The following is a 21,697-nucleotide window of genomic DNA, read 5'->3' as shown; positions in this document are numbered from 1 at the left end:
AGGCAGGAGACAGCCTTTAGGCATGAATAAGAACACGACTGAAGCCTAGGACTGGAAAAAGAAAAAAAGCACCCTAAAGGGTTTCAACTGCATTACTCAACAGCATCCTATAGGAAGATAAATGTTTTCAACTGATCATACCTATGGTTCTTACATCAGAATGAAAGGAAGATTTGTTTTGCTTTTCTGAAATAGTAGGACTTCTGAATGCAGATCTACATTACAGCCCTGTTACCACAAAACAACTCCCAGACTTATTAAGAATATCATTCGCTCACCCAGTAAAAACCTCAGCCATGAAATGCAAAAACCTGCCTGCAATATCCATGAGAAATAACTCAAATGAAACCAGATGAAAATGCTCTTTATGGCTTATTTTTACAGGGAATCACTCATTACATAATGACTTAAGAGTTGCAGAAAGCCCTCCAATGGCACAACTCCACAGGCACAACTTGCATTAGTGATGCCAGCTCAGCATTTGCTGCTGTAGGCTCGGTGATCTGCACCAGACAGTCTTCCAAGGGAGTTAAACAGATCTCATTTATTTGTATTCAGGTAGGAATCATGAAGAGAAGAGCTCACCTTAGGGAATCTGAATCGAACTACTTTTACATATGACACCCTACTTAGAAAATTTATTTTTAAAATCTTAACAATTAAACTCCAAGTTCCAGCTAATGATATACACTTGATTCACCAAGAAAATACTTAATCTTAGGAAGAAAATATCTACGATATCAACAAGTTATTGCATTCAAACTACATAACACTTCAAGAACATTATTTAAACCTCCCTAAACCTTTTTTTATTTCTTCAGATGACCGAGCTCCCTCTAGTCGCACATAATTGGTTAGAAAAACCAGAATTTGGATTTCAACGCAACAGGTTATAACAACTTCTTTGTTGTCTCTGTGCACCATAATAATCTAGATGGAGCGACAAAAAGCCACAAATGCACAAAAACAAGAGTGAATCAACTATGATTGTGCAACGCAAACACCAAGAATGGTGCAGCTGGAACTTTAAAGGGCAGTCCAAGGCAGGAGAGAGACGCTGACTATCTTCCAATGAAGTCCAGTCTAAGACCTACGTGTTCCATGGCTCCCTAATTCTGCCTGATCCACACTCAGCAGCTGTCCTTCTCTGAAATCCTTATACTACCTACTTTTGGGGGCTTATGATCACAGAATGTAGTGCTCAAACGCACTTAAGGGGTCTTGATTCTAAAACAAACTTTAAGATCAACGGAATCTCAGAGAGGTTAAACAACCTGCCCAACTTGATCTTTGCCCTTGATCTCCCAAGTAACTGATGTGTTCTCCAGAGCAGAGGAAGTATATACCCTAGTTTTCTTTTTCTGTTTGCCTAGCCCAGGGCAATATAAAATAGAAGACACTAAATAAATATTTGGTGCTCAATCTCAGAAATATTCAACAATCCATCTACATAAAAAAAGTCTACTGTGAACATTATCTAAAAATGGACTGTCTTAAGTACAGTCTTAACATATATTGACCATATTTACCATGTTACAGATAGAGCCCAAGGCTGAATATAAACCTGTTAGGTATCCCCATGATGTGTTTACCAAGTACTGTGTAATGTATAAGTCACTGTTTCATTTTAGTCTCTCAATTCCAAAGGTAGCTTGAGATATCCCCATTTTGCACATGAAGAAATTAGGGAGACTCAAAAGACTTTCATGTGTTTGCTCAGTAAGCAGAGAACACAGGATTCAACCCATATTTATAGAGGGCAAATTCATAGCTTTTTTCCCTTAAACATGATGCCTCAAATTAAAGACTTCGTTTAAATATGAACGTCTATGCTTCTTAAATTCTTCTATAAGAAAATTAAGAAACGATTATTTCTTCCTCAACAGTGTTAAAGCTTACAAACCCCTGCCCTATACTTTGACCTACCAGGGCTTAATGCATACCTGAAACTCTTTCTTGCTCCAAAAGCTTAGTGTAAAGATTGAATATCTGCTCCTGGACTTTGCACACAGACCGTTTAATCTTTTCCCTGCGGGTCACCATGTAAGTGAGGTTCCGAACCTAGAATGTAGAGAATAAAGATTCTAAGTGAGCAATACAGTATAACAGTACTTTGGTGCTTTTTACATTTCTTTACCTAAGAGAAATTACTCCTACTAGGGCCTTGACAGATACTTGAAATCAATAGGTACTTTAAACATTTTATCCAATCTCTAATCTCCTTTTGGGCAGATAAGAAGGATTCCACATATACCCCTCAACATAGGCAGAAGCAACACCGAAGAGGGTTAGGGACCCACAGGAGTGGGAGGGACACCTAGAGAACTCCTACAAAAGTCCTGCCTCCTCCACCACATCTAACCCATCCTGGCACAGAGGCCATTGGTGTCCAAGTCAAAACTGGCAACCTCTTGCCAGTCGACTTTGCTAATTATTGCATCAATATCTTCTATTACTTGGATGGCCAATGGCTTTAAAGCAGTTCAGAAGCCACTTCTGCACTTTATCAACTATCTTCTGAAGGCTGAACTAGGTAAACATGGGGCCAAGGGTCATCAAAGTGGAGCCCCCTGCACCAGGCCCACTGGAAGACCAAATGGTTACCAAGAATCCTAGTAAATGTCTTTGTCAACTGCACACTGAACTCACTGAAAGGCCTGGAGTTAGCAGGTAGCTTATGTGTTGCTATGAGGTGTGCAAATGCCTAGGAAATTTCCAGCTTTGCCAATGATTTGCTGCTTAGACATCTCCAGTCCAGTTCTCTGTATCATCACTTGAAAAACTGGTATTGCCGTCTCCTGATTCGCTTGTAACTGGAAAGACCCAGTGCTAAGAGTTGGCTCTACTTCCTATCTGATGTGCGACTGCTTTGGATCACATAACCCTAACCTATGCTCAGTAATCAACATTTAGATTTGTTCCCCACCTGTCATCACTCAATACACAAAATTTAAAGAATTAGTCTCTCAACTCCCTTAATCCTTCAGTCCTAAAATCTTCTAGTGGTCAACCTGATGAGATTACATGGACCTGCAAACACAGATGTCAGACACAGCACACCAAATACACAATTAAACCCTTCTTCAGGAATATGTGGACAAGACCTCCTAAGTAATCTCAGTGGCAGGAGTGGTAGCATCTTTATCTGACCACATCTTTCCCATTAGCTCCTACAGGCATGCCTTTACTTTCCTAAAAAAATCCCATTATGAGCAAACTCTTCCCCTGACACCTTTATAATTTTTTCCCCATAAACTCAATAAAGTAGTATCACCCTACTTTAAGTGGAAAAAGTCCAAAGGTCACCAACCTTTTCTTTTGGCAGTGAGGACAGCAACAAGCATCAACAAGCCTTGTGAAGACACAAAAGATTTTGCACTCTGGTGTAGAGCATAAGTGTAGACTAAACCCTAACAATTCCAGCTGTGCTGAAAGCAGTCTCATTTGCAAGAGGACATGAAGCATTAAGAGACAGAACACAGGCTTTCACATCTGTGTCATGGTAAAATCTCCTGGCCTAAACAGGAAAATGCCAAGTCAGGCTTCTCCTGCCCCTAATTCACTTTCAGGATCTTCCCATCTTTTTTTCTCTATCAGTCCCTTATGTCACTAACATTTCCTGTCTTATTTTAAAATTAAAGAATTGAGAATAAAAACACTCTCCCTGTCTCATAGTAAATATTACATGGATGTCAATCAGCCTAGTTAAGGTAGTTTCTTCCCTTCTCTGACAGCTGCACACCCTCAATCCAAGAAGCAGGTGTCCTTTATAGAAATTCTCACCAACTTGGGAATGGAAGTGGCTAACAGACTACTCTCTTCGATAATATTGTTCTACCCAGGGGAAATTAAGAGTGAAGCTCAAGAATGAGGGGCCAGACCTAGATCCATAGCAGATTCCAAACTTCTAGGAAACAGAACCGTTTTTACATTAACAAGGAATCTGACTCCTGGAAATAAAAAATGGAAACAAATTCTGACATCTTAGGAGCAGAGAGGTTGCTCTCATATTCAAATCAGATGTGTAATAGAGATACTTACATCTCTCTTACTTGAAATTATCCTTAAAAATGGAAAACAGGGAAGCCAGGGAATTTCAACTTTGTGTATTATTCAAATTTAATTTTGGTAGCTTTGACCACACCATGGCTGCTAAACAGAAAAATCCCACTGCTATTCCTCATGATCTCTGATGGGAAATATCTAAATGTAAACCCAAAAAGCAAAGGGCATGGTTTTCAATCGGAACAAATCAGCCCTGACTAACTCCACTTTGTAGTAGTGAGGACTCTAAACCTGACTTCCCTTACGCATAAAGCTCCCTATAGGACAACGCTCAGCAACCTCCACCTGCAGAGCTGGACTGATGCTCTCCCATCCTCAAAACACATCCAGCTTGTCCCTTCCTGCACCCGTTCCACCAAGCTCCCTCCCCTGCTTTATCTTCTCCCAACTGCCTGCAAGGAGGTATCTGAAAAAAACATTTAAACCATCTCCAGGTGCACTCTCACACCACTTTAAACCTGATCATCACTTTCCCCTAAAGCAGTGTTCCCAAACAGAAACATGGGGTACCCACAAAACAGAACCACCCTTTCGAGGTGGGGCCCATGAATCTGCATTCTTAAGTTTCTGGGTCAGAGACAACACCCTGAGGTATACTGCTCTAAGACATCTAAAAGTGGTTTCAGTGTTTTCTTGAATCCAAAACTGTTTGCAGCACTAAAGTTGAATGTGCCTTTTGTTCAGGGGACACTGTAAGCCACTACCAGATTTTCAAAGGTGACCATTCCACTGAGTGACTATAGGACTGCCCCCAGGACTTGGCCACTTTCCATATCGCTAGCCAGAGTGCAGTGGTAGCATGTCTTTATCTGAATAAATACTCATTTGCTGAACTCACGTTTACTGCATCTTTTAGGGGAAAGGAATGAGAGTGAAGTGGCAGCCTTGGGAATGACATGGCTACCCACCACATCAGCAACTGTGTCTTCTTAAAGTTGTGTGCTCCCAAGCCCTCCTGAAATCTACTCCTGTCACCCTAACTTCCAGATCCAGAACTGGTACCCAGGTGTGCAATGCCCTGAGGTGTGTGTTTGAAGGACGAGCAGTCACCATAATCACTCAGTTGTCTGCATTTCTAATGATGGCTACTCATTTGTCAGTCTGAGAATGATCATATGCCTTGATTGTAGTCACAGTTATTAAATGATTTTTGAGGATCTGCTATAAACTGATATTGTGTGAATTAAACAGAAAACTAACTTACTTGAGAAAACAAGTTGGCAGTAATGATTGGTTTTTTATTGTCACCCCTGCCCTGATACACTTACTGTTTATAACTACAAATAACGGCAACTCTCTGGGCAAGGCAAAGATTTCAATTGTTTAATGCCTTCACCATCACAGGCATCATGGCAAATTTTGGGTAGCGTATTTTTTTTCATTACAATAAGCCCATTTTAAACTGAGTCTAAGGCTGGGTACAGTGGCATAATCCCAACACTGTGGGAGGCCAAGGCGGGTAGATCACTTGAGGTCAGGAGTTCAAGACCAACCTGACCAACATGGTGAAACCCTGTCTCTACTAAAAATATAAAAATTAGCCAGGCATGGTGGCGCATGCCTGTAATCCCAGCTACTCATGAGACTGAGGCAGGAGAATCACTTGAACCCGGGAGGCAGAGGCTGTAGTGAGCCAAGATCACACCACTGCACTCCAGCCTGGGCAACAAAGTGAGACTCTGTCTCGAAAAAATAAAAATAAACTGAATACAAATTCCTTAAAGTTCCTTAGACTTTTTAATAAAGTAAATGTAAGTAATGCCACACACATACACACACAAATCCTGATTTATTCCCTGTTTCTCATACATCGTTGGCATTGTTCTACTTAAACAGCGACAGTGATGACTCCAAAAAATATGTTTAGAATTAGAAGTGCATGTTAATCTGAGTAACTTAAGTACAGAAAAGAGTTAGTACACCACAAGCATTTTCTACACTTTTATTTTGTGGTGATTGTGAGACAAACACAGTCCAAACAATAGACTTCTTGTCCTCCCCCTCCCAACAACTATCTGACTCCATAGCTCATGTACCCCAATTACAGCAGGTGTTGCGCTGGCATAAAGGCTTCTCACCAGGATTCCAGTTTATCCTTCTCAATCCTTTTCTCATCTCTAACAAAAATGCCACACATACATGTAGTTGTGAGAGGCAAAGTCTTCTTTACACTCACCACCAGGGGGCGTATGGGAGCACAAAAGCCTCACAAACCTGCTCCAGGATCCCGCCTCTTCCAGGGCCGGAATCCACGGCCTTCCCAGGAATCCTAACCTGGTCTGGGAAGGGGCATCACAAATAAGCTGGCACTCAGTCGTGTACTAAAAGGATCTCTAGTGCTCCCTTTAAAAGACTTTCACTTCTACGCCATCTCTAACAGGGCCATGCAGGTCTCTATGAGATCAGGCTTTTTTGGTCCAGTGTTTCCCAGGTCTTTCCCTACACTGTTTCAGGCCACTTGGGTACCCTTCAGTGCAGACTGCTTCAGGCCAGAAAACCTCGCTCCCACCTCTTTCACACTAATGAATTTAATCGGTAGTCAGCAGCCAGGGGAGTTGATGTGGAAGATGCTCTAAGAAGCATCCCCAATTAGCAAGCCTCAGCCAGAAACTACCTACAGGGAGCAGGAGGCCCTAGGGGGAGGCAGCCCACTCCTCATTATTCCTGTAGCAGGAAGGGACGTCCAGACAGGACTCCAGAGGTGATGGAAAGTGGGGGAGGCACAAAAGCAGCAAACAGCGGAAGGAAGTGCCAGCAGCTGAGGCTCGGCAGCCAACAGCCACGACATTCAGCAATCTCAGTGTGACGAACAACACATCTGTAGCGTGCTGAGCATGACTGGGGCTCCTCAGACAGATCTGACACCCCTGTGCACCAGGAATCCCACCCATACACGCACACAGACACACAACAGAGACATGGATGGATACGGGGACACACACACACACACACAGCCTCAGTGATGACTTAGCACCTCACTGCCAGGAGTATCTTCTATAACAGATATATCCATGTGTACATACAGCTCACGCACACACATCAGCACCCACTGCCTGCTCTGCTCCATGACAGTACTGGGAATTCCCCTGTGAATTACCCAAGAAACAAAGGGGGGGCCAGTGAGCAGCCGTGCTTAGCTTTCTTCATAAGCCCATCACCAGCACCTAGTGTTTCCCCGGACTGAACAAGAAATTTTCCCATCTCTGGCCCCCTCCATTAGAAATGAAATCCGTTCTGGTTTTCTAAATCAGTCTGTAAACAATCCTGAGTCAACTCCTTGGGTCATTTTCTTGGGGCTCATTCACTCTAGCTCTAGAATGAAGGAATGGGGGTGGGGAAGACACACCCCATTTGATCTTACAAAACAGTAAAGATTAATGGGAAAGTGTTTAAAAAAAAAAAATCACAAAGAAGCTCCCCACTCAGTGGCAGTTTTGCACATATGTACAATGAGTTTACCAGCCCATAAATATTTTTAACCAACACAACCTCATGCTGTGGTGTGTACAAGGGTCTGAAAGTATATGACTGGCTATCATTTCTTGCTCTGGGCGAGCGTTCGCCTCTTTGCATCTTCTTCTCTAAGTCACTATAAGGTGTCAGTGTCAATCATTACCCTCTCCAGGTCCTGCCGCAGGTGCGTGAACAGCTGCAGCCTCCTAAACAAGACATCCTGCTCCCGCTTGGCTAGATTGTCCTCTTCATCTTTCTTTGGGGTGATCAGGGGCTTGTTGAAGTTAACCTTCCTCTTCAACTTCCAGTACTGGTACAGGAAATCCACTACTTCCTCAGGCAGCCGCAGAGCCCTGGCAACATCCAGCAGGTTGACGAAGGTGTAGAACTCATCCTCCAGCTGCTGCAGCTTCTGCTTACGGACACTCACCCGGTGGGCCTCCTCCCGGTTCTGCTCAAGGCTGGCAAAGGGCTCCAGCGGATTCCGGGGGGAACACTCAGGGGCCCCATTCTCCTGTGCAGCCCCCTTGCCAAGACTCTCCTCGGGTTTCCTATGTGAGCTGTGCTTTGGGCAATAGGACTTGAACTTGACTTCATCATTCTCTGCTAAGATGGTCTTCATCTCCAGGCCCCGGTCAAAAGCACAGGTCACATGGAAGGCTGTGCGGCAGTTCTTCACAGAGCACTGGTAAGAACACACAAAGAACATGAGAATAGACCATCATAGAGCAACCATGGCAGAAGGCCCGCAGTGCTAGGCACCCCACGTACACATGCACAGAGAAGAGCCATGCTTCAAGCATGTGCCGTGACAGGGAAGTTGTACGTGGATTAAACCCTGCAAGATCACGTCATGTTTTAGAAGAGATAAGGCTTGGGATTTTTTTTATAGAGATGAGGTCTCCCTATGTTGCCCAAGTTGGTCTCCAACTCTTGGGCAAAAGAGATCCGCCCACCTCGGCCACCCAAAGTGCTGGGATTACAGGCGTGAGCCACTGCGCCCAGCGAAGTCTTGGAATTTAAGGGCCCTCTTCAAATGAAAGGTTTAATCAACCAAACCCTAACTTCCTCGGAAAAGTAACTGCATCCAAATCCCATCTGGGAGCAGACATGACTATACAAATGACATGTGTAGAGGAAGGAGGTGTGGCACTAGGATCATATTCAAAAGAATCTGTACTCAATATGCAAAGTCCACTTTCAGGCATTAACTTGGGTTTTCTTACAGATTTGAGCTCTTTTGGTGTAAACTTGAGTAAGAACCTCCTTGGGAACAATGACTACTACTCACAGCTTGAACATAAATCCTGACTCCCCAACCAGGAAGAGTCCCAACACGAGTGAGAAAATGCAGCACGAAGGAGAAACTGAATAAAACCCCCAAAAAATAGGAGACAAGAGGAATCCAGCACAGGAAAGGTAGGGAAAGGTCTTCACACTTGCGAAGAAGCTTCACCAGATGCATGGAGTGCTCTGAGCCCTGAGATCTGTGCACACCGATCCTGGCCACTGAAGAGGCAGGAGAACCGTGGAAGATCCTTCCCATGGGTCACAGGGAGGTCAACCTAGAGGCCAGCTATCAGCAACCTATGCAGAAGAACACTTCCCCTCTCACTGCCTAAACAGGGCCACAATTTAGTGCCTTCAGACAACAAGCCTCTGGTCTAGCAGGAGCAAAGTGATTAACTCCTCCTCCACTGATCTTGCTGAGCAAATCCCTAGAAGGTGGTTCCTCATGGTGACTGAAGCCAGTCCCTGAAAAGCAGCACTGCACTGTGTGAGGCCAAGTGATCCCCGGGGCATGCCAGGGGCTGCACAGAGCTGTAGAATCCAGTGGCTTCAAGCCAACTGAGAAGTTGAATTCAACTCATTCAACAGATCCTGAATCACATCACCAAGGATGGCAGAGGCTAGAGCTGAGGATTTCCCCCTAATCATTTCAGTATTTAAGAGGAAACTCGCTGCCAGCCAGGCTTTCTTCCATTACTATGAGGTCTCTTTTACCCAGAAGAGGAGAAAATCCAGCTCCCTTCACCATTCCACCCTTACAAACACTTCAACCACAGAGACTGACAGAAATCTGTATTTTCTCTATAAATAACCTCAATTCTAAGAAATGTGTGAAATCAGCTTTGGTGGCAGAACACACACACACAAACACACACACACGCACACACACCTGGCCACTGTCATGAGAAGACAAAGTGTCTTCCCTTGTAGCACACAGCCAAGTGGGAAGTGAAAGTGGGAACAGATGACTGAGACACTATCTGTGTTTGGCTTAAACTACACTTAACCCAAGCGCTCTAACCCTAAAGAGAAATGACCTGCAGCAGAATATTTATACAGGACTTTGTAAAAACGCCAAACGGCCTTCCTCTGGGTTTTCCCATTCAGGTTGACTCAGCAAACAGATGTTACAGAAACGTAAACCAGAGCCTTCACAACTGCAGACATTTCAGAGAGGAATTCTTTTAATAAAATCAATCCATTCTGTGAAGATATGAAAAATCATCAGCCTTCTTTGGCCTCTTCTTTAGATTAATGTTCTGGGAAAAAGAGGTCAATGGCAACCAAAAAGTCATTATATCATCTCTCTTCAAAAGGGAAACAAAGATCCCATTCGCCCACCTCTTTTAAACATTAATTATGGACCAGGATTGGCATACTCAGCCAAGGGCATAAATTCTACGCTCAGAACACCGGGGAATGTGGTCTGCTGCAGCCTGTTTCCTGCCAGTGTACACGTGCATACACATACACACTCATACTCACACATGCACACTCACACACACATACACGCATACTCACACGCATACACATATACACACATGCATACACATGCATACTCACACATGCATACACATACACGCGTACTCACACATGCATACTTACATGCATACTCACGTGCATACTCACGCACTCACACGCATACACGCATACGCATACTCACGTATGCATACTCACACGCATACACTCACACACGCATACTCAAATACGCATACATGCATACTCACAGCATACACATGCACACACGCATAATCACATGCACACTCACACCCCCACACACGCACTCCCATATGCATGCTCACCCACATACGCATACTCACACACACCCATACTCACACATGCATACACACACACACTCAAGTACATCAGCTCCCTGCCCTTTTCTCTTCCTGCTCCACTCTTTCCTCCTCCTTTCCCAATCCAACTCGGGCCAGAGGCGTTTGTCATGTATTCACATGCCAAAAATATCTCCACTATTTCAAGGTCCCCAGCCAAATCCCACCAGCTGTCTCATGACCCACCCTCCAAATATTTCTGTTATATTTTGGATTCTTGAACACTAGTCCAAGTGATAAAGAAGAAAAGTAGAACCACTTGGCTTGTTAAAAAAAATTTAAAAATAGCCAGGCACGGTGGCTCAAGCTTGTAATCCCAGCACTTTGGGAGGCCGAGGTGGGTGGATCACGAGGTCAGGAGTTCAAGACCAGCCTGGCCAACATGGTGAAGCCCCATCTCTACTAAAAATACAAAAATGAGAATTAGCCAGGCGTGCTGGTGCGTGCCTGTAATCCTAGCTACTTAGGAGGCTGAGGCAGGAGAATCGCTTGAACCCAGGAGGCAGAGGTTGCAGTGAGCCGAGATCATGCCACTGCACTCCAACTTGGGCGACAGAGTGAGACTCTGTCTCAAAAAAAAAAAAAAAAAAAACATTAAAAACCACCTTCCCGAAAAGTATTTATCAGCCAAAATACAAACTGACTTTGCCAAATGAGATCATTTCTTTAAAACCCATGGCTGACAGGATGACCATGCTCTTGGAGCTTATGTCTGTGCTGAGCTGCTTTGAGAAAGAAGCCATCCCAAAACAGTGCCTCTGTTCCCAGAATTCAATGAGGAAACCAAGGAAGAAGGGCCTGTGGCCTGTGCTAGTACATCCCAGAAGATCCAAACTTAACCTGAAGGGCCCCCATCAGCCACACAGCACTGCAGGCCTCTCTAATCCTGACTGTCTAGATGTCAATAATGTGAGGCCTAAAAACGAACTTCTCGGTAGGGTCTTAGACCACATGAAAAACAGTATGCCATCTATATTCCCTCCTTAATTCCCCTATCTCATGACATCCTATACTTGTCTGTACCTGGATATGCAAAAGCAGGCAGGCAACATGTTTACACACAGGTGTGCACGCACTCTTTTGCTCATGCTCTTTCACACACACACACACAGACACGTGCATGCGCACAAAGTGCCATAAAGAATCAGACATCCAAATGATGCTCCAATCAGAAGAGAGCATACACAGGAGCTCCTCATAGATGCCCCTCTACCCAGGCCGTGTTCAAAGAGTCTCTGTTTTTCCAAATGCAAATGCATCAGCATGTCCCCTTGATTACTAACAGGTGTGTGCACACCATGGAAACCTGAAATCTCAGGAGGCCACCACAGAGGTGGGCCAGGGTCTGCAGCTACACTCGGTGACTGCAGGTGGAAGGGTGGCCAACTCTCAAATGCCGTGTCAAGGAACATCTCACTAAGACTGCTAGGAGGTGTCGGCCTATGGAAAGAAGCTGCGATGCTAGACTTTGGGCAGAAAGCGGGTAGCGAGAGACAAACTGCAACCACCTCACAGCTCAGGGGAACTTCTGAACTACGCTGTGACTGTGAAAGCTTGGGTTCTGGTTACACCGGATACAGTTAGCCTATTAAAGGTGTGTGTACTGGGGCTGGAATCACCCCTTGGGAACCTCGTCCTGCTTCCTGGATTCTAGTCCCCTCTCCAAACCCTTGGACAGTTCACAGAGCCTTCCCTCATCCTGCTCCCCACCACACAGGAAAGGAAAATGAAGCCATCCTTAGGAAGCTAATTACCTGTATAGAGGCCCCAAACTTCTCATTGCAGAGGCTGCACACTAGTGCCCACCGGCTGCTGGGAATGTGTGACACCTTGGTGATGGGCTCCATCTTCTCCGGGCTGCCAATGCTCACCTAAAGGTCGGAAAACAGCAAGACAGGGTGGCTCAGGTCGTCAAAGGCGGAACATGAATGTCAGAAACTAAAAGATCCATTACTTTCCTACATCTCTCCTACCAGACAGTGGCAAGGGGCACCCACTCAAAACAAATCCTTACTTTAAAAGCCTCAGAACAGCCCCAGTGACAACTGAGCCCACAGCCCAGTCCCCATCTGACAGACATCCCTGTTTGTCAAAAACACTTGATAACTGAGTTTTCACTTCTCACTGGAGCGTCTAATGACAAAAACTCATGTACCAGGACAATGTGGTCTATAATCTCTAGCCCATAACAAATTTGTGAAGACTAAAAATCCATCTTAAATTGATTCAAATAGGTTGTCAACAACAGGGTAAGTAAATATAACCTGTTTTTAATCTCTCGCCAAAGAAAACCATTTTCTTCAGTCCGAAACATGACTACATTCAAGATGGGGAATTACAAAGATAAATAAGGTATCATCTCTGCATTCAGCCTGGATCACCGAATTGTATCCCATCAATACCAAACCACGAGACCCAATGCTACCAAGACCCAAATCATGAAACCTCAGTCCAAATCATCCTCAAATAATATTCCCCAAGAGGAAAATGTACCAAAATCACACCCAAAAAATGCTGGAATTTGAATAGCAAATTATATTCTCACACTGAGCTATGCAAATTATATTAGTCAAGGTCTGAGACTAGAAATAAATTAGACCAGACCTGAAATTTAAAAGGTTGAGGCACAATAAGAGTTTAAATAAAAATCACCAAAGTATGCCTAAGAGTGGTGGTTTTTAAACCATGGTGGTGCCTCAACTCAAGTACAACTTGCCACACACAGGATGTACAGCTGATCCTTGGGGAATGACACGCCCAGGCCACAGCTGGTTAAGTGCTACAGGTCTGCTCCTGGGAGTGAGAGTCGCGATGGGAAGGCTCACTGCGATGGCTGGGTGACCACCACTAACTTATAGTCCCAAGTGACTGACTGCTGCTTCCAGCTAACATTTCCACAAATTTACATTCCATGACAAGATGAGAGTGTGCTTAAGATTCAGTTTTTCCTCAAGGAAAAAGGTAGCAACTAAAAGGTGTCTTTTTACTCATCAGCTACAATGCTGCCTATTTATGCATGGTTCTCCACCCACCCACTGAATCCCAGTTAAAAGCCAGGACCTTCTGAGCTAAGGTGCTGTTAAAAACCATGCCTGACCAGGCACAGTGGCTCACGCTTGTAATCCCAACACTTTGGAAAGCCAAGGAAAGAGGACTGCTTGATCCCAGGAGTTTGAGACCAGCCAGGTCAACAAAGTGAGATCCCCTCACTACAAAAAATAAAAAATAAGCTGGGCCTGGTAGCACATGCCTATCATCTCAGCTACTCAAAAGGGTGAGGTGGGAGGATCACTTGAGCCCAGCAGGTCAAGGCTGCAGTGAGCCATGATCCAGCTCACTGCACTCCAGACTGGGCGACACAGTTAAACTCTGTCTCAAAAAAAAGTAAAAACAACAAAAAAAGAACCACACGTACCTCAGGGATCCACAGAGCACAGCTAACGTGGACCCACTTGGTTCCGCTACGGGTGGGCTTCATAGCTCCACCCTTCTTCGGACACAGCAGACATTTTGGCTGAACCCCCAGGGCACATGTCCGGCACAGCCAGCTGCCCTCTGGTACCTTGAGGATTCCATAACAGGCCTGTGATACCACGGCACATCCCAGAGGAATAAAGAGAAAGAGAAAATGTTATTTTTCCCATTATATCTATTCATTTTAAACACTTAGAAAGATTTTAACAGAACTACCACCAAAGCAGAGGCACTCCCACAGCTCCCTGGCTACCACCCTCTCCCCTCGGGAAAATGCCCGGCAGCCTCACAGGAGCATTTAGGAGGTATGTGAGCTCCCCTGACACAATGCATATTTATTTAGCAAAGGGTGGTCCTGGAAACTACTTGAGGACAGAAAGGTTTATATGAAATCTGCTTTGCTGTGTTGCTGCAGAAACCCATCCATACCCAGTTTCTAAATATTGAGCAGTAAGTCCTCAGTAAGTCCTCGAAACACTCCACAGGGTTCCATGAGAGAAGCTATTCCTCTACTTTACTGACAGAGGTTGGGTGGAATACAGAGTGTGGAGAAAAAGCACACAGCAGTTGAGAGAATCTCCCAAAGCTGCTGAATGAGATGGCAATGGAACAGGAGAGAAGCACGCACACTCCCCTAGGCTAAGCAAACTCCATACCAACTAGATCCCAGCACTCTCCCAGTGAACACAACAGGGCAGAAAAAGGAGGCCTTCTACAAGGGAAGAATGTCGTCTCCTTAGCTGATATTTAAAACAAATTCAGCCTTTCAGAAATGGAGACAAAAAAAAATTTAAATTAAAAAATAAAGCCTGTTTTGTACAAGATGGCAAAATTACACAAGATGGCATAAACTGCAGAAATCAGGGCTATTACAACTAAAGTAATTAAGACAGTTCAAAGAGAGAAAAGGTTAATGTTAAATAACTGAATAAATAAAAACCACGATGGTACCAGGAGCATATTCAGAGAGCCCTTTAAAACCCCAACTGTTCAGAACTTTATCCTTAAATGACCTGGAAGTCAGGAAGTCGAGAGTCACAGTAGCATAGCTCTAATTCTTCAGACAGAAAAAACACAGCCACTATGCAATCTGAATACCCACGACGATGCAAAGAGGAAACCACAAGGATGAGAGTTGAGCAAAGAAAAGTCACACTTCAGATGGAAGCCTCGGAGCGCTGTGTCGGGGCCATGAATAAGCCACTGTCAACGCAGACTTACTAGAAAAAAATTTTTAATGGAGTTAAGTGACACTATAAAGGTTTCAAAATACTAAAGGTCTGTATCAGACATTCTACAGCCACATGTGAAGAAAGAAATTTTTTTCCTGGAAAAGCAGGTCTAAATTAATTTAGGAGATTACATAAAGTATGCCTTAAAGATAAACCATGAAGGATTTCTCAAAGGAAAAATGAAGTAAATGTTGAGGAAAAGACAAAAGGTGATACAGCAGAAAGAACAGAAGGTGAGAAGGGGGCATCCAAAAGCCTTAGGTTACAACTCTGCCACACGCCCACCGTGAGAGCTTGCACAACCCTGCCCTGACATCAGTTAACTCATTGATAAAACAGGGGTTGACCAGTTTTCAAGCAGAACGCTTTTACTCAAAAAAATTTTTCATGGGGAAAAAAATAGCAAGTAAAGACAAGAAGAAGACTGAGAAGTCAGCAAAGTAAATACATGAAGCACCAGCAACCAAAAAAGCAACACCGGCCATCAGGATGCTCATGTCACAGAACAAAGCCACTACAGGAATTCTCACTACCATAAGACTTCCCAGACAGTCTGAGATCCAGAGCGACAGACGGCGATGACTGAAGCAGGAGTCGCAGGTCTCCCTGTCAAGGAGCCAGGACTGGGCCACAGCTGGGGAGGTCTTCAGACAGAGGGAAAGCCTAGGAGGTCACAAATTATGAAGCAAAGGGTAATCAAGAACTTCATGGAGCAAACATGCTTCTTCTTCCCAAGAAGTCACCAAGCACCTATTCCATACAAGTCTTTCTTTTAAGTTTGCTTTAAATCTCAGCATCAACAGGTGAATTTAAAGAAAGTACTTCAGGATAGCCTTTTAAATCCTAAGAATATACGTGGGCACATGTCCCCACTCAAATCCAAATTTCTTCATTACTGCATTAAAAACTAAATAAAAAAGAAAAGAGGCACTGAGATTGTCATAAACTTTTTAAGTTACCTAGCGCCCATCCTCCTGAAATCTAAGGGTTCCCCTTTCTGTGGATGGTAGCAAGCAATCACCAAAACCTACTGTCCTGTTAAGACAGGAAATCGTCTTCAAGAAAAGGGGCTGCTTTCCTCTAACAGCTCAGCTTATACCCTAATACATGCTCACAAATATGACAGGCAAATTGTGTCCTCTAAAAGACATGTTGAAGTCCTAACTCCAAATATCTCAAAATGTGACCCTCTTTAGAAGTAGTCATTGCAGATGTAATTATTTAAGATGAGCTCACTCTGAAGTAGGGTGGGTCCCTAGTCCAATACGACTGGTGCCCTTCTAAGAAGACCACCATGTGGACCGGGCGCGGTGCCTCACACCTGTAATCCCAGCACTTTGGAAGGCCAAGGTGGGCGGATCACGAGGTCAGGAGTTCGAGACCAGCCTGGCCAACATAGTGAAACCCCATCTCTAGCCGGGTGTGGTGGCACACTCCTGCAGTCCCAGCTACTCGGGAGGCGGAGGCGGAAGAATCACTTGAACCCAGGAGGCGGAGGCTGCAGTGAGCCAAGACCACGCCATTGCACTCCAGCCATCTCAAAAAAAAAAAAAAAAAAAGAAGACGACCGCCATGTGAAGACAGAGACACAGGGAGAATACACATGATGATGAAGGCAGCCACGAGCCAAGGAATGCCCAAGATTGCCCAAATCACCATAAGCTACGAAGAGGCAAGGAAGGGCTCTCCTGCATGTTTCAGAGGAAGCACAGCACTGCCACCACCTCAATTCTGGACTTTTAGTTTCCAGAACCACAAGACAATAAATTTTTGTTGTTTTAAGCACACACAGTCTGTAGTAATTTGTCTGTTCCACAGGGCAGCTGTAAGAAACTAATACAGCACACCAACCACCTTTTCAAAGGTTTGTTTTCTCAGTGTTCTTAATACCTAAACTTAGGTGTTACAGTAGGACAGAGAGGGCTCATACATTCTTTTTAAGTAAACTTGACTTTTATGGATAAAAATAAAACACTATGTGAAGAAAGACGATTTCCACAGAGGGTGCTATCCTTCTGGCTGCAAAAGCAGAGGATGTATTTCAATCACTATAAGAACCTACTAGGGAAAAAGAAAGTCTATAGGGCAGATTTCTTTAAATCGTAGAAAAACAGACCCCATTCGGAGGAAGAATCCTGGACTCCAGGCATACACTCCCACAGCACACAGGATCGTGCCCCAGGTTTCTTCTTTCTGGCCTCCCTGCCCCACATACCTGGTGCACACAGATGTTGCATTTGTCACAGAACACCATCTCATTGCCGTCCTCACCATCAGGAGACTGGCAGACATCACAGACAACATCTTCATCATATTCAATCCCCAGGCCTTCCTCAGTCTCTATGGCGTGATTCATATTGTCATAGCATCGCTGCTCAAATTCCTCTAGGACCCTCTCCATGGTGTATTCATCTAGTTCAGGCATTCCTGAAGTTAAAAATGCCACAAAACCCATTTTAATAAATCCATACTAATAAATATTACAAAATAGTACTGGTTTATTTATACTTAAAAATATGTATAATGAATAGTACAATAAATAAATCCAATCACTGGCCAGGCGTGGTGGCTCACATCTGAGCCCAAGAGCTCAAGATCAGCCTGGGAAACATAGTGGAACCCCATCTCTACAAAAAATATGAAAATTAGCCAGACGTGGTGGCACACACCTGTAGTCCCAACTACTCAAGAGCCTGCGGTGGGAGAACTGCTTGAGCCCAGGAGGTTGGGGCTACAGTGAGCCATGACTGTGCCACTGTGATCCAGGCTGAGTGACATAAGACCCTGTCTCAATCAATCAACCCATCGATGCATCCATCCCTGAGGGCCCCAAAATTTTTTATTAAATGCTTATCAGATCCTTCTAAGAAACAATCTTCAAAGGGGAGAGTCTTCCAGGAAACTGTTATGTTCCTATGGTCAGATAGTGAAGATGCAGTGTAGTAAATGGAAAAGCAAAAGGTAAATTTTAAAAGGATTCAAGGATATTAAATACATACATTGTTGAATAAGTCATTTCATTATACTCATTACACATAACAACTAACACGTAAGTGACTTCAAAACCATGACTTCATATAATGGTTTGGATGTTTTTAAAAATTTGCCTTTCTTGGTAGGTAAAACAGTTCTCTCAAAACATTTCACTTTGGGCACTCAAATATTTTTGAATGGTTTATCCCTCCTCATCCTCTTACTTCTACAAGGTTGAAAAACATAGTTAACCAAATGCAAAAAAGGCTGAAACACCAGGTGCGGTGGCTCACGCCTATAATCCCAGTACTTTGGGAGGCTGAGGCAGGTAGATCATTTGAGGTCAGGAGTTCACGACCAACCTGGCCAATAATGGCGAAATCCTGTCTCTACTAAAAATACAAAAATTAGCCAGGCATGGTGACAGGTGCCAATAATCCCAGCTACTTGGGAGGCTGGAGCAGGAGAATCGCTTGAACTCAGGAGGTAGAGGTTGCAGTCAGCCGAGATTGCACCCCTGCACTCCAGCCTGGGCCACAGAGTGAGACTTCATCTCAAAAAAGAAAGAAAAAAAGACCAATAACAGCTAAGACAAACATATTTAAGCATGTGTTCCATTTATGTTATAAAATTACAAAATTAATCTTGCCAATGTATTCAACAGTATCTTCAAATATGGATTAGCCCAGTTCTTATTATTTAAACCATTCATAAATGCGAAGAGTCTTTGGGCTGAGTCCTCTGACTTAACACAGGACACCTAGATTCCAGTCAAGTGCATTACACTGGTCTTTATAATGTGCTTACAACAAAGCAGAAACTGTATCATCTCTGAAGCTAAAATTTAGTATTCAGTTCCAAAAGATCTCTGAGAACTCCTGAACTCATGCCATAAAACCACCTTGTGGCCTGCTAATGTTTTGGCCATTAATACCTAAAGCAGGACCAAGAAGAAGGAAGTCTATTTTGTCTACAAGAACACCTGAGTAACTGAGCGAGTAGAAAACACCATGCTCAGCTCACTCTACATTATCACTCCCATTCAACAGGTGGTGAGCCTAATGGCAGGACAAGCATCTACTGCAAGCCACGCCCTGTGCTACGTTCCCTGGAAAGATGCAAAAGAAAAGGTCTTGGCCCTTCAAGGCTGTGAAATCCACCACGACAAAAATCTTGTGATTTTTTTTTTTTTTTTTTTTTTTGAGATGGAGTCTGGCTCTGTTGCCCAGGTGGGAATGCAGTGGCACAATCCCGGCTCAAGGCAACCTCCACCCCGCCGGGCTCAAGTGATTCTTCTGCCTCAGCCTCCTGAGTGGCTGGGACCACAGATGCCCACCACCACGCCTAGCTAATATTTGTATTTTTAGTAGACACGGGGTTTCACCATGTTTGCCAGGCTGGTCTTGAAGTCCTGACCTCAGGTGATCTGCCCACCTCAGCTTCCCAAAGTGCTGGGATTACAGACATGAGCCAACAAGCCCGGCCGATCTTGTGATTATTTACTATGTCCTAGATCACAATACACAGCCCTTGCCACCACTTCCCCACCATGTACCTACAGCACAAAAGCTAATTAATCCTCATAGTTTTTCAAACTGAGCCCAGACTTGACTCCATTGCCTTGTTCATCAAGACCCTCAAGGCAACCCTTAGCAATCAGGACTGGCATGTGAGATGAGACCTACACACCATCCCAGTCTCAACACCATGAGATGCGCCAACGTCTACATACACTAAAATGAGCTTGCAGGAAAGAGGTGGAGAAGGGCTGGGCACGCAGCTAATGTCAGGCTTCACTGAAGGAAAGCCAGGACAGAGATAAACAGGAAGGAAAAAGAACTCCAGGTTTGCAGCATGACATAAGGAAAATCGCTCAGGTTAAAACACACATGATGTGCTTGGAAATGGGGAGCATGCCTGGAAGAGTGTTCACTTAGAGAAGCAGCAAACCACGGCTAAAGAAGGAATCTGAATGGCATCACAGGAAAAAAACACTAGAGCAGGTAACTGTGGACCATGCCCTTTTGTCACTTCGTTTCCCTGGACTTCAGCTTCCTTAAGGTAAGTGAATGAGGGAGTTAGATCAGAGCGGGGATGGGAATCCCTGGTGCCTGAGCCGAGGAGCCCTGCTTCCACTCTGAATCCATCTCAGTACATCTGACACAGCCAAACAGGCTGAGGTCTAAGGCAGGGCTGCGATTCTCACTGACTGAAGCTATGATGGAGCTGCCTTCAACTGGCAATACGGAGCTTTCTGCTACTCACCTACCTGCCTAAAATATGTCTCTATTCATCATTGGTTAATAAAATAATATAATACATGGTCTCTCACCCATCTCCTTAAATTCTTCATTGGTCACTTCCAGCCATGCAGCATCCATGTCATTGAGGTCATAGCGACACACGCTGTCAGCCAGCGTCCGGATGTCCACATAGCCCAACTCGGGAGGCTCAGAGCCTGATGACACGATGTACTTCTTGGGCCTGATGAACATGAGGGATTTCTCTTCAGACACAACCCTGGATAACAAAAAAAACAAGGCAGCCAGGTTACCCTTTCAGCCACAGACAATGAACTGTGCCACAAGGCCCCAAGTGTCTTCCTCTTCCAACCCTCAGAGCCCCAGGTCATCACCAGAGGCTGAAAACCTGAATGTCACTGCTAATAAAACCTTAACTAGAAGTTGTTAAAGCCCGCTAACAGGCAATAGATACGAATGAAAACACTGTAGAAGCCTTCGAAATCTGCTTCCCAGGACCCTGCTGTGTGCCCTGCCCACCACCTCTGACCACTCTGGCCTGCAGCCAACACCAAAACACACTGACCCATATATTTCAAGAGTTAGTCATTAAATCACTTTCCCTTAACCAGACCTGCCCATCCCTGCTAGAGGCCATTAGAACCAGGGCACCACACAGGCAGGCAGGCAGGCACAGCAGACTCTGAGAACCAGAGGGAGAAACCCGCCAACCCTCACACCTCCCAAAAAAAGAGATGGAGAGAGGGAAAAGAAAATTAGGTCTTGGGCTGGGCAAGGTGGCCCAAGCCTGTAATCCCAGCACTTTAGGAGGCCGAGATAGGCAGATCATTTGAGGTCAGGAGTTTGAGACCAGCCTGGCCAACACAGTGAAACCCCATCTCTACTAAAAACACAGAAATTAGCCAGGTATGGTGGCACACGCCTGTAACCCCAGCTACTCGGGAGGCTGGGACAGGAGAACCACTTGACCCCAGGAGGCGGAGGTTGTAGTGAGCCAAGATTGCACCACTGCACTCCAGCCTGGGCAACAGAGTGAGACTGTCTCAAAAACAAACAAAAAAAAGGAAATAAGACCCCGGCCATTACCAACAAATCTAAGAAAGAGAGTCCCAGC

At 44.6% G+C, this 21,697-nt stretch overlaps 1 protein-coding gene across 8 annotated transcripts in view; it reads right to left on the bottom strand.

The window, feature by feature from the left end:
• Window positions 1-21,697, bottom strand: part of JADE1 (jade family PHD finger 1) — a 64,732-nt gene that overhangs the window by 4,602 nt on the left and 38,433 nt on the right. For all 8 annotated transcript variants that reach the window (XM_002815136.4, XM_054554495.2, XM_002815135.4 and 5 more), the window contains exons 5-10: window positions 20,655-20,842; window positions 17,565-17,776; window positions 14,059-14,226; window positions 12,398-12,514; window positions 7,682-8,203; window positions 1,944-2,061 (exon numbers count right to left, since the gene is read on the bottom strand). In XM_002815136.4, the coding sequence (XP_002815182.1) occupies window positions 1,944-2,061; window positions 7,682-8,203; window positions 12,398-12,514; window positions 14,059-14,226; window positions 17,565-17,776; window positions 20,655-20,842 (1,325 nt within the window). The remainder of the gene's footprint in view (window positions 1-1,943; window positions 2,062-7,681; window positions 8,204-12,397; window positions 12,515-14,058; window positions 14,227-17,564; window positions 17,777-20,654; window positions 20,843-21,697) is intronic.

This window comes from Pongo abelii, chromosome 3, assembly GCF_028885655.2.
Source record: "Pongo abelii isolate AG06213 chromosome 3, NHGRI_mPonAbe1-v2.0_pri, whole genome shotgun sequence".
In the NCBI taxonomy this organism is placed as follows: Eukaryota; Metazoa; Chordata; class Mammalia; order Primates; family Hominidae; genus Pongo; species Pongo abelii.
This window is presented reverse-complemented; position numbering and strand designations above follow the sequence as displayed.